Source organism: Centroberyx gerrardi, chromosome 3 (assembly GCF_048128805.1).
Source record: "Centroberyx gerrardi isolate f3 chromosome 3, fCenGer3.hap1.cur.20231027, whole genome shotgun sequence".
In the NCBI taxonomy this organism is placed as follows: Eukaryota; Metazoa; Chordata; class Actinopteri; order Beryciformes; family Berycidae; genus Centroberyx; species Centroberyx gerrardi.
In genome coordinates, this window is record NC_135999.1 from 13382665 (window position 1) to 13395598 (window position 12934).

The 12934-nt window shown below is 41.2% G+C and overlaps 1 protein-coding gene across 7 annotated transcripts in view; it reads right to left on the bottom strand.

Moving 5' to 3' along the window:
• The window catches only part of inpp4b (inositol polyphosphate-4-phosphatase type II B), a 110823-nt gene that overhangs the window by 9309 nt on the left and 88580 nt on the right, over nucleotides 1-12934 (bottom strand). For 6 of the 7 annotated variants that reach the window (XM_078282697.1, XM_071912485.2, XM_071912500.2 and 3 more), the window contains 9 exons: nucleotides 11152-11496; nucleotides 10000-10138; nucleotides 7275-7447; nucleotides 5947-6070; nucleotides 4199-4325; nucleotides 3436-3576; nucleotides 2702-2799; nucleotides 1647-1759; nucleotides 629-783 (listed from right to left, as the gene is read on the bottom strand). In XM_078282697.1, the coding sequence (XP_078138823.1) occupies nucleotides 629-783; nucleotides 1647-1759; nucleotides 2702-2799; nucleotides 3436-3576; nucleotides 4199-4325; nucleotides 5947-6070; nucleotides 7275-7447; nucleotides 10000-10138; nucleotides 11152-11496 (1415 nt within the window). The remainder of the gene's footprint in view (nucleotides 1-628; nucleotides 784-1646; nucleotides 1760-2701; nucleotides 2800-3435; nucleotides 3577-4198; nucleotides 4326-5946; nucleotides 6071-7274; nucleotides 7448-9999; nucleotides 10139-11151; nucleotides 11497-12934) is intronic. The other variant, XM_078282698.1, reaches the window with a different exon arrangement.

Genomic DNA, 12934 nt, shown 5'->3' on the forward strand with positions numbered 1-12934 from the left:
TTTAGGCATGGCAACTGAATTAGTTAATTACAGTAATTTTCAATAAAGTTGGTTAGTTTTATGTGTTGAGTGATAGTTGTGAATGATTATTAGGGACTACATCCATTGTATGTTATGTCTATCTTTGTTTGTCACACAATGTTTTGTCTTTGGAGTGATCTTACACGAGGGCCATCAGCTGGCCTATAAAGAGTACTACCACAAGCTTTTCAGACATGGCAGTTCAACAAGGACCTAATAGAAATCCTACAGTCACTTCGTGACTTCAGCAGATCTAGAGGGATTTAGATGGAGATGTTTACCCTGCTGGCAAGCATAAACATGATACATGCATGAATGCCTATGACTGTGGGTAGAAATGTGGCAATGGTGGAAGCAACACATGGGGATGTTTACAGGGCCACAGCTACTGGTGATAAATTGGGAGGTGCAGGTGCAGGCAAAATGGACTGAGATGTTGTGGGTGCAGGTTGTTACTCTAACCAGACATTTGGAATAACATGTCTCTTTCTACCAATTGATTTAAGAGTATTGTTCCAAATCTTCAAAATGCGGTATGTTTGTGATTGGCTGGAACAATAACTTGCACCCATATTTGTTGTGACAGTATGTTTTATTTGTGCCTTACCTCCGCATACAGTCCAGAGCACGGATGAAGTAATCCTTGCTGAGCTGGTGTTCATCGCGTAGGAGCGCACACTGCTCTAAGGTGACAGACATGGATGTCCGGTCTTTGGCACTTTTACAGCTGGTGAACCTGATGCCATTCAACCTTCGGCAGATCTGGAGGAACACAGGAGACAAAAAATATATGTAATATATTACTTAATATTAATATATTATTATTAATATTAATATATATATTACTTTAGAGAGTTCCTTTCTTTTGTCTATAAAGTTGAGGGGAAGGGAACTTCTCCTTGTTGTATACTCACATGTTGTCCAAAGCATTCTAACTTTAAATTATGTTAAATGAAATTTTATTTACATTTTATAAATTAAGTTATAAATTTTGCATCCAATATTAAGTGCCATACCACTCCATTAACATTGGACAACCGCAATTATCATAATTTCCTGACATAAGTTAAGATAAGATAGCACTTTATTGATCCTCTTGGGGAAATTCGACAGCTTGGCATGAAGTGCCTTTTTGGGCTTTTTTGTGTATGTATATGCACACAGGTACAGTCACATGTAGGTGCATGAATAGCGATTCATACACAGACACTGAATAACACGCTTTCCCAAATTGGTCCATCATGCTCAAGATATTACTTTTTGTTCAGTTCAGTGCCCCCACTGAAGCTCATGAAAGATCAATATGTCATAAATATGATATTAGACTGATTTCGCAAAACAGGCTACAGCTTGGCATTTACAGAACAAAGTTACCTTTGTTATGCAAGATATAAAGTGCATTAATACAGTTGAGGGAAAATTGTGTTCCTTGTTAAGGATGGTCAAAAATAAACTCCTGCACTCCCTGGGTTTATTTGAAATGTTGTGCAAGGCTTTGACCTCTTTGTCTCCCATTGGCACCAGCACAAAGACAAGAATAGGTGTGCAAAGGACCTGCCTCACACCTGGTTGAGGATGGAAAATTTCTATAAAATCACTGCCCTTTAAAAGCAAAGATTGCTCACCGTTCCAGCAAGCCATAGTATCTCCACATTCTTCCTCTTCTTTGTGACTACATTCTGGCCCAGGGTTTCAAGTAATTCCTTTAAGTCAGTCTGTGTCTGAAAACATGGTAGACCTGTACAGGAAAAAAACAAAATACATTGCCAGTGACGGTGTAATTTTCTGCAAGGCTGCAAGTCAGGAATGGATGCGGGTACAATGATGTGGTGGCAGATATGGGTAAAAAAGAATTTGAAAAATCTTTCTATAGTCTGTTTTAGCTACATGGGTGGGGTTTGCTAGCCTGGTAACGGAACGGAAACGGACGGACAAACCCGTCTTTATTTGTCACAAACAACCATTTTTCACAATGCACACATGTGCACGGCGGCTTGCACACACACATGCTTGCGCCGTGTGTGTGCAAGTCTGCGCCGTGAGATATGTCCTCCGCATTTATCCCATCCTGGCTCATCCTTCTCCACGGGCAGGCCAGGAGCGGTGGGCAGCTTGCAGCGCAGCGCCCGGGGACCAACTTCTTTTTTCGACCATCGCTGGTCAGGCGACGATCTTCTTGCATGTTTTTAGTGGGGTGTATTTCACATCATCAACTACGACGCAGTCCTTGATTGGCCCGGTTACACTGTAATTTCAGGAAATCGATGTGGGCGGCTAGAAGTCCAGACTGATCCGTGGAGCGAAACAGAATGTGAGGTCACGTGATCAGGATGGTCTTACCAGGCTAGGGGTTTGCTACAATACAACTACAATACAATGTGTGCCATAACATTTACACACAAATGCAGGAAAGTATGTGAAAGTCAACTAAGTATACTTTTCTTTTTCTTTACTTTTTTTCGCTGATAATAATATATAAATTGGTCCGATGTGGTAAACCCCACCCATATGGCACTACATGTATATTAAAAACTAATTTTAAGAATTATTTACAAATACTATTTGACTGGGGACTCCTCATACTCTTACTCATAATCATTTTTGCAATCCTGATAGGTTAAAGACATGACCAACAGGATGGTTTGACTTTAATGTAACATGTTTCAGTTTGTGGACTTACATTCTAGTGGCACCTTTTCACTCAGTGATTTGTAATAGGCTTCTAAAATCTCAAAGTTCTTCTGGTTTATTCTTTCTTGTAGGGAGATGTCTCCGAACCTGACCGGGTGACAGAGAGAATAAGGGCAGTTATGGGAGAGTAGAACATTTAGACGTCACCAAGACAGTCAGTAAAACTCATTTTTAAGGGTTCATTCAATATAACAATTATGCATAGCAGTAAATGGTGCATTCAGTAGAAAAACAACGTGATTACAAATAAATACAGACGGAAATATCATTGTTATGTTTTTGCTTTTAGAGACAACCCAACACAAGTTCAACCTATTAACATAAAAGAGGTACAATACAATCTACAATCTAGACTTATAGTTACATGTTGTACACTACTTAGCCATGGTGGAAAAAATGAGGACACTATTAGAACTTTGAATGTACAGAGCCTTCCTCACTAAATTATCATTTAATTATAATAATGAATATATATAGGTCATTTTTGTGTATGCCTCACAGGTGGGATCAACTTTATTTAATATAATTATAATTAAGCTCTCTATATGTATGCAATGTCTTTGTTAGATAAAGAATAAGCCATGTGTGGCTACAGTGCTTTCTCTGATACTGAGCACCTGAAGACCTTACTGGCCTCGGTTCACATGTTCCAGTACAGAGCGGTTGTCCATTAGTGTGTCATTTTGGCCGATCTTGAAATTGAACAAAGAGCGTTTGCAGTACCTCTCTGCTATAGTTTGCTGTTCGTTGATGCCCACGTTAAACAGCACCGGGAATACTCGTAAAGGCTTGCCCTCCTTGATCTCTTCTGGCAAAGTCTGGAACGCAAGCCGTGGTAATGGCACTTCGACAGTGAAGTGGTCTCTGAATGGAAGGAGGGACAAAGACAAAGGGAAGGTGAAAGTTGAGAAATAGGTTAACAGAAAGGTGATATGCTTGCAATGCTGTATAATTTGATATGTTTGGAATGTTGTGCAGGCTGACACCTCAGACAGGCCAGCGCAAGCTGTGTTAAAAGTAAACAGTGCATTAATTCCACACTACACAAAAACAGAGGTGGTTCCTCCCGAGCACCTAATAAATCATACGCACCTGTCAGAGTCAGGGTAACTAATTGTGTGACAGAATCGGTAACAGGCAACTGATGTCTGAAACGTGTGAATCTTTGCCCTGTGGTTTCGGATTTGATTCGCAGGCTGCAACACCCAACACACTTGCTTTCCCTTGTCTTAATGAAGACAAAGTGCAACAGCAGGGCAGACTTCCACTTCTGCTTTAAGTAGTATTACTCTGTATCACCTGTAACTGTTACTTTTATTACTACGACTTCTACCACTACTACGACGACTACTACTATTACTACAATTCTGAAACTCATCAGCCTCTTCTTTGGGTTATACCATCATCACCTAAGGAGACTATTTTTGATTAAAGCACAAAAACGAATTTTATAATTTAAACACAGGAAACAGGCATGATGTCTCACCGTCGGCCACAGACTAAGGGCTGGAGGTCGGTGAGTTCATCTGTCTTGGCCTCTGTGATCTTGAACATAACTCTGTGCAGATCTGAGATTCCAACCTCCATGTCCTCCAGCATGCCAATCTCTTCACCTTAAACAGCACAACACAGCAAGGTCAGTAGTCATTTAATTCTTGTTCATCACGCAGTAGTTGCAAAGTGATACAAATCTACAGTACAATGAGGTGCTGTTAACTGGATGATGAATGCAATTCGGGAACCAAGCAGGTTTTATGTTGCAGTAATGTCATTTTCATAGAGCGTGGACCACAAAAAGGGGTTAAAGCATTTTTCCACTTAGTGTTAACATGGGGGTTATTCGGCACTTGACCGCCATGAAAACCAGAATATAAACTACTCACCAAGATCGGATGCAGCTGGACGAGTTTGCAGCATTTGTAGTGTTTGAATGAGACCATGAAAACAGCCTGAAAACTGACATTTAACACGTTTGTGAACAGATTTTAAGATAATAAAGCAGTAATTGGACAATAAAGCAGTAATTGGTCGGTCGTCATTTTGCATTTCTATTCTTGGTTTACACTAAAATTAGTATTTAAAAATGAAAGTAGATCCAGTTTCCCAAACAAGAACCATCTCTCCTATATTTCTCCGATATCTCTACGCTATGTTCTCATCTATCAATAAAAATTCTATTTGGCTAAATTATGCTCAAAAACGTTCGACCAGCACTCAATTGAAAATGACAGTAGCAGGATCTGTTGTTGAATATGTTCACAAATGTGTTAAATGTAAGTTTTCAGGCATTTTCGTGGCCTCATTCAAATGAATGGGAAGTAAAAATCTGAAACTCGTCCAGCTGCATCCGATCTTGGTGATTAGTGTATATTCTGGTTTTCACGGTGGTCAAGTGCCGAATAACCCCCATGTTAAAACTGAGTGGAATTCATAGTATTCCCATGATGTCACATGCATTTCCTACCAATATGGCGCTTTACAATACACACAGCTCATTGGCTGTGTTCATCATTTGATTGTAATCAACTGTGCATTTATTACAATCACCTGTTATTTTCCTACCAAGATGGCCGTGTGGTGATGTAACAGAATACTATGAATATTGCTTCAAGGCATTAGCTTGGCTCATTTACAGGTACCTTAATACGTAGATACATTTTCATAAATGGTTATCAGAGCCTGGTTACGGGAACCTCCACTGGCTATCTCTAAACTGGCTCCTCCTGCTTTTAAATGTTTGCAGTTTTGCTGACATATCCATTTCACTCCTTTCTAAGCTGCGGCATGAGCTACATATTTAGTAAACCCACATGAGAAATTGAGGGTGGTGGTCTAAGTAATTAGAACAGTTGTCCTCATATCTAACAAGTGGTACACAATAGCCTCATGGGAATAAAATCTCCGTGTTGATCTTATAAAATGGTAATCCTGTCAGGTCACTCTGGCTAATATTCACCGGGAGCATGTTATCAAAGGTTAAAAGATGAAAAGATAAAAATGACTGCAATAAATGCATCAAGCCAAAAAAACAGTGCAGTGAATCATCATCTTGCTACAAGTAATAAACCGAGACTCAATCTTTTGAGGGTAATAGCAGTTTCACTTAAAAAAAAAACCCCAAAAAAACAAAAAAAAACAAACAAATGAAAAGAAAAAAAGGAAGGCAAAAGTAAATAAAAGAAAGTATCTGCCTTCCGTGGAGGCTGCCAGATCTGATTTGACTATTTTACTCACTGTAGGTGCTGAGCAGGCTCTCAAACTGGGCCACCAGGCCAACCAGGTGGAGCTGCTTCAAGAAGCCTTTGTCCTCCATTCCTGCATACAGCCTCATGACGAAACCACAGGCTAGGGCTGCCAGCTGTACGCATGCACACACACACACACACACATTTCAGGATTAATAAAAATTCCTATCTAATATCTAATAAGGGAAAGGTTGAACACCACTCACGTTTAATCTTTTCTTGGCACAAACAACTAAGCAGCCACAAGCACTATACACGACAAACAGGAAACCCTTTTAAAACCAAAAGAGCAGTGGATCTACATAAATTCAACTGAAATACAAGGGTCAGGAGTTCAAACAGCACTAAAGCTTCAGCTGCACCTAGCAGCTGCATCTACACCACAATAAATCTCTGATCATGAGAAATGTAGGCCTTGAGCAAAGTCTTTTGGGGGCTTTTTGTTACATTTTGTTGAAGTATGCTGTAGAATGCAAAGCTTCCAATTTTCAGCTGAAGTACAAGATATAGCCACAACAAATTCTTTCACTCTGAAATGGATGGAAACTCTCTGCCTATACCTTGTTTTTGTCCATTATTTATTGCAGCTTATACAGCAGATGGTAGTGCAGCAATAAAACACTGCTGTGAAAAGCACCATATTGGACACCATTCTATTAATTGTAGCTGTAAGTGGTTGTGTGGTGGTAACAGATATTTGAAGACAGGGCGGTTTTCATCAGACATTTCATCTCTTTTCATTTATATCCATAGCAAATACAATACTTCAAGGAATATCTTGATATTTTGAGTTTTAGTCTACTCGTCTGATTTTGCTTGCAGAGAACTCTGAAAAAGTTTCAACATCTTTTAGCTTTTTCAGTTACCCTAAAAATGACTTTATTAGCATTTCTCATTGAAGCAAAGGGTCTGTATGTTTTAGATTCAAGCTAGTGCACTAGTTTGGACCTTGTGGTACCAACTGGTTTCAAAGAAAGCTAATAATACTAACAAACTGCTTTTTATGTTAACTTATGTTAACTGCTTTTTTAAGTTATCTGTGTCAACACAGAACGTTTTTGACCACAAAGTGTTCTTTTAACTTCTGCATCTACCAAGTGAAAGATTTAGGATATGTGATTGGTTTTGTGACCACACAATAGAAACATTAGCTAGAGATTCATTGTGGAGCTCCTTATAACACAGCAAAGGATACTGTATCTCAGAAATGGAGCCTCAGACCTCCTTCTCTGATTAACTTTGACAATTAATAAAGTAAATAACTTAAGTAAGTAAATAACTGTGGTGAGTTGTTTATCTTCCAGTGTGGCCACCTACTGCCTGACTGAAGACCACATCTCTCCTCTGCTGCAGGAGCAGGCCCTGTGGGATGCTGCAGGCTGCCTCCTGCAGGAGCACAAAGGTCATGGCCCTCTTAGCTCTCTCTACCACCTCCATCACACACTCCTTTAGCCTGGTCACCAGGGGGCACAGCTGCTCCCTCCAGTCACCTGGGGAGAGAGACGGGTGACATGGAATGAGAGTTATGTACATGATCAAGTTGTTGTGGCTGTAGACTGAAATATGACGAACATGCAAGTTCAGTTTCTACAACAACCAGTTTATCTATTTTGATGAAACCGGTTTGGCAGAGTGTTCTCATCATCCAGCTAGTTTCCTGGAAAGTGGAGAGGAATGATGGATGAACATAGCGCCAACCCAACACAAATTTCAAGTTGTTTAATAAACAGCAGATGTTTAGGCTGTTTATTTTGGACACTGATACACAAAAATGTAAAAAATGTCCTACATGCCTGCTGTCCAAAAAACCTTAAAATAAAAACTGATCTTTGATCATTAAATGACATTCACTTGTTATGTTCCACCACTAACCTGGTTAGCACATGGCTGGCTGTTTCTTTGTGGCTTTGCCTTTGTTCAGCACAGCAAAGAATGGTAATGGTAAATGACTAGCCAATACAATATCCCACCGCAGAGTAGGCTACCGTTCATCTGTGTGTCTTGGCTTAATCAAAGGTTGCTCATCTTATTCAAAGTACTTTTGTTTGCTCAAGAGCAAAATCTTATGTTTACTCTGCCCAAATGCCTAGTAGATACCTAATAAGTCCTCAATGCGTTATAATTATTCTAAATATATTTCTCCCACCCTAAATGAAATGAACATAATCACATTTCTCATATAATCTTTTCACTAGCCAACAGGGGGCAGTGTTGCCTAGGTTATATCCAAAATGAGTTTTCCCACTGTGCATTCTGTTCAGTTTCATCACACTGAAAAGTTCATGGGGGAAGTGGGGGTAGTGCGCACGCACACACACACACACACACACACACACACACACACACACACACACACACACACACACACACACACACACACACACACACACACACACACACACAAGCGCAGTTGGATACACTAAAACAAGAATGCATAGCACATCATGCTTGCCCTTGCCTTGTCAGAGAAATCATGTCTTATCTCATTCTGCAAATACCGCCTCTGCACAGAGAAGGGAGGAAACAGAACTCCAACTGTCATCTCCTTGCCAGCCCACCTGTCCAAACATCCAAACCCCCACAATGCCTTGTCATCAAAAGGCTTGGCTTCACCAGTCTCAGCTAAGAGATAAACCTCCTCTCATTATTCCATCCATGTTTTTATTTAGACAAGCAGATGACCACTTGCTCTGTGCCTGTTCAGCGTCTTAATAAAGGTGCTTGGGGGTCCAGCTTATCTTTCAGAGTGTTTGTACACCGGGCGTATGCCCTTGCTCTTGCCTGCCAGCTGACACGGACAGAGATACACACACACACACACACACACACACACATACACACACTGAGACACATACACATGCACCTACACACAGGCACAAAATGATACAAATGCATGTACACCTGCACAGAGGCTTAAGCATGCACGTACGTACGTATATACACACACACACACACACACACCACTTTCAGAAAATGTCTGCCTCTGCTGGTCGCCTGGTCGGACTAATGCCGCTGCACCATGTGCCAGTTGGCAGCTGTAACAGGCTGGGCACTTGTCTGGGCACAAGCTTGAGGCTGGATTTCATTGGACGTAAGGGAAGATTGGGCAGCTTGCGGTCAACAGTGAATGGCTCTGCATATCAAATATAGCTTTCATCAACTTCTCTGGCAACAATTTCAGTTTCTTTTCTGCTATTGTTTAAATGACAGAGTGCCTCTGAGTTGGCGCAGAGTCTAGTATCACTCCTTTCAATGGAGGCAACATATACTGAAAAATACTGTTCAGTGGAGTTTTCCTCACAGTGAAAATGATTTGAATATATAACATTTTTGACTAATACACTCTGATCAAGCTTTGATCAACTTGCTGTTGTATAATGGGAAGACTGGTAGTAGTTTCACCACTGTTGCTTGTTCAATAGTGCTGCAGTGTTATTGGGATGATGCAAAGTACCATGTACTAAACTTATAATGTGTGCTGATGCATTGGCATAAACAACAGCAAACTAATTAAGACTGGACACACAGAGATGACTGCTACCAATTCCATTGTGTCAGGGGTAAATGTAATCCAGCTACATCTTATGTCGGCACAATCTGGATAAGATGCATATTAATGCCAGGTATTAAGGGGGCTGCAGTAAATTGATGAAAGAGCTTACTTGCTAAAAGTCAGTGTATTCCCTTAAGTGTAAGTTATATAATATTGCATTATTGGTCATTGAAGTACAACTTTTATATTGTTGTGTTACAATAAGGACAGGAAACTAACCTTTTTGTCCACTGGCTTGTAAATTCCAAAACAGCATCAATATTTTACCAACCAATTATATAATAGAGTAGGACCTGCAGTGATGGTTGGTTCCCTGCCAACATTGCTTGTAGACAAACACAGACCTACAGCCAAAATGTACCAGCAATCAACTGGTGGCAAGTTCCCACCCCGACTGCAATGATTATGCTTTACAAAAAAGGAAAGATGAAGCTGAAGTAAAGCAACGTGATTAAAGAAAAAACAAAAACAAGGCTTTTATTATTTTACCAGGGTTGTGGGAGGTGATGACATCAGCTAGCTGCTGTTCAGGGATTGGCTCCTGCTTGCTGTTGTCTTCCTCCTGGAGTTTATCCACCATGGCAATGACACAGTTGAGGCTTTTGGCAACGCTGGCCCACACCCTGTCCTAAAAGAGCCGTGTACACAATCAGCAGGTTTAATCAGCGGATCAGCCTCACTGATGACATCTCTCTCTCTCTTTGAGATAGGGAGATGGAGAGAAAAGCAAATGTGAAAGAAAGAGTGTGAGAGAAAAACTACTAAAAGAGCAAAGCCATAAAAAAATTAATCAGTCATGGTGGAAAAAAACAGCAAAGACGTGTTTCTCTTTACTCTCTAAACTTGTTCTATATCCAAAAAGACTGGAGGAAATTGCAGTCTGGTTATTCTGAGATTACTCTCAAAGCATTCTCATTGTTTTCAGCTTTCCCTTTCTTTCCCGAGCTCCAACCGTTGTCCACTGAATAGATGCATTCACTTTGTGTGTGTGTGTGTGAGTGTGACTATGCAAGTGTGTATGTGTACAGTATGTGTTAGAGTGGATTTTGGTCTTTGTTGCTTCAGAAGTGAGGTTTGAACATTTCATAACGGTGAAGAATCTTTTTTGAGAGATAATTAGTTATCGGTGTGTGGCACTCCTGATAAACTCCTGCTGTTAGTGTGGCAGATGCTGCCCTCCCCTCTCCTCTCGTACACACACACACACACACACACAAACAAACACATGCGCACTTCAATGAAGAGAAGAGGCGGTGGCTAGCTAACAGATGCTCATTATTTTTAGATACAGTCTCAGTTTCTTCTCCTAGAGTACCATACACCGATCATCCACAGTCAATTTGTTATCATGAATTGTTTAAAATCCCTGTAGACAAACTAGATCTCATTATTTTCTCAATAGAAGGGTGAAGAAAAAGAGTAGGGGAGGTGCATAGAGGAATGTAAAGTATGCATTTAAAGAAGTTTTGTGTGTACTATATACAGTATCTGTGATAGGCTGATAGTCTCTCATTGTGTCATTGTGTTCAGTGAACATTAGCTGTTTGCCACATTATCCACTTAGATGAAAAAAAAAGAAAATCATAAGCAGTACTAGAGATGAGAGATTTCATAATGACTTAGAGAAACAGTCACACTTGCCCATTCCTCCTCATCATACTCTTTATGGTGCGGTATGGAGTCCTGGCGCTTCAGCGGCAAAGTGCCACCTTCTCCTCTAGTTGCGGTTTGTGACCCTTCCACATTATTACACACCGCGGTGCTCTCTGAGGCCGGACTGTGGCCCGGAAGGCTCTGGACAGGACTCTGATTGTGGCCGCTGCCCGGGTTAGCACTCAGGCCCTGGTGGAGGTGACCTTGATGTTGGCCCGCCTGCATCTGGTTCTGCTTCTGGTTCTTGGACACGTAGCCGGGCCGCGCGGCGTGCAGCGCTAGCAGGGCGCTCTTGACCAATTCATCGTTGAGCGTGTGAACAAATTGTTCTGTCTGTGGGAAGGAGAGAGGGAGAGAGAGACAGAGAGAGAGATAGGGAAAAAGAGGTACACAGAAATTGATCGAGGGATAGTAGAACAAATGAAAATTTAAGGGTTGAAATAGTGAGAGAGACAGAGAGAAATGGAGAGAGAGAGAGGGAGGGAGAGAGAGAGAGAAAGACAGAGAGAGGGGGAAAGAAAGATGGAGAGAGAAAGAGGGAGAGAGACTGTCACATTGCAGTGCTGGTGGGTGGAGGCAAATGCAGGTGGAAGTGAGCTTGGAAATGGGTAACTACTTACAGGGGAAGTCAAAAGAAACAAGGAAAATGAACATTCTCCTTCACCGTAAAGTAGCTGCTCTCCATTACCGCGGCACGGCCAGCGAGCAACAAAAACAGCAACAAACAACAAACAATTCAATTCTCCTCCTCCAGCCTGTTCCTCCAAGGGGCACACCTCCTTTGATCTCAAATTCACCAGCTACTGTATGCTGATGATGATCCTAGTACCAAGGAGCCTCGCGCTCGCTGTCGCCACCGTGTAAAAAACGATAAGGGCTCTCAAGAGTAATTGAGTTAGCACTGCAATAAGCAATTCTATTACCACAGCAAAATGCAGTCTAACAAAACACATGAGCCAAGGCCTCTTTGAAAAAGGAAGCTCGCGAGGTCGTTATGTACATATATTTGTCGCACAAACACATCTTCCTGCTCCTGCCTCCCTGTTGTGGAGAGAATGGAGCGAGCTTGTTGAGAATGCCAAAAAATGTGCTGGGGCGGAGTGTGGAGAGGGCTTTGTCAGCTAAGAGGTGACTGTGGAATAGGACACCAGTCCAGTATTGTCCCAATGATAGAGTGGCTTTTTCTGGAGGTCATGAGGTCCTGAGTTACTGCTGCTCCACCGTATGTTCTGTTAATCTGCAATTCCCATCACTAACCCATTACTCTGACCAGCCATCTACCCTTCTCATTACAGTCTACAGAGGAACCAAGAGAACTGCTGACTTGTCACTATCTTTACACTGCACTAGCCTGTACCACTGGTTCACTGGCCCAGGTAGAAGGCTTTCACAATGCCCCTCCTATAATGCAGCTATGTTGCAGTCTTTCAAGAAACAACACAAGTGCTGCTCTGACTGAGACTGGTTAAATTGTCTTGATTCAGAAAAATGCAAAGAACATCATTCACATTGTATATGGCATTTGATAAATGTTTGAGCACACATAGAAAAGGAGGACTGTGCTTAAAACGCCATTTTATTCAATTCATATGCATTTTAATTGCCTAGTATGGACCCAAATTAGTTCTGTTACTCAGTCAATGATGTGAGAGCTGGAATCTATGGATTTAGTAATTGCCTGAGAACAGGCATTTCTGCTGGAATACTATTCTGTCATACACAAAATTGTATACAAAGAGGTAAACACCATTTAAAAGATTAAAATGTCCAA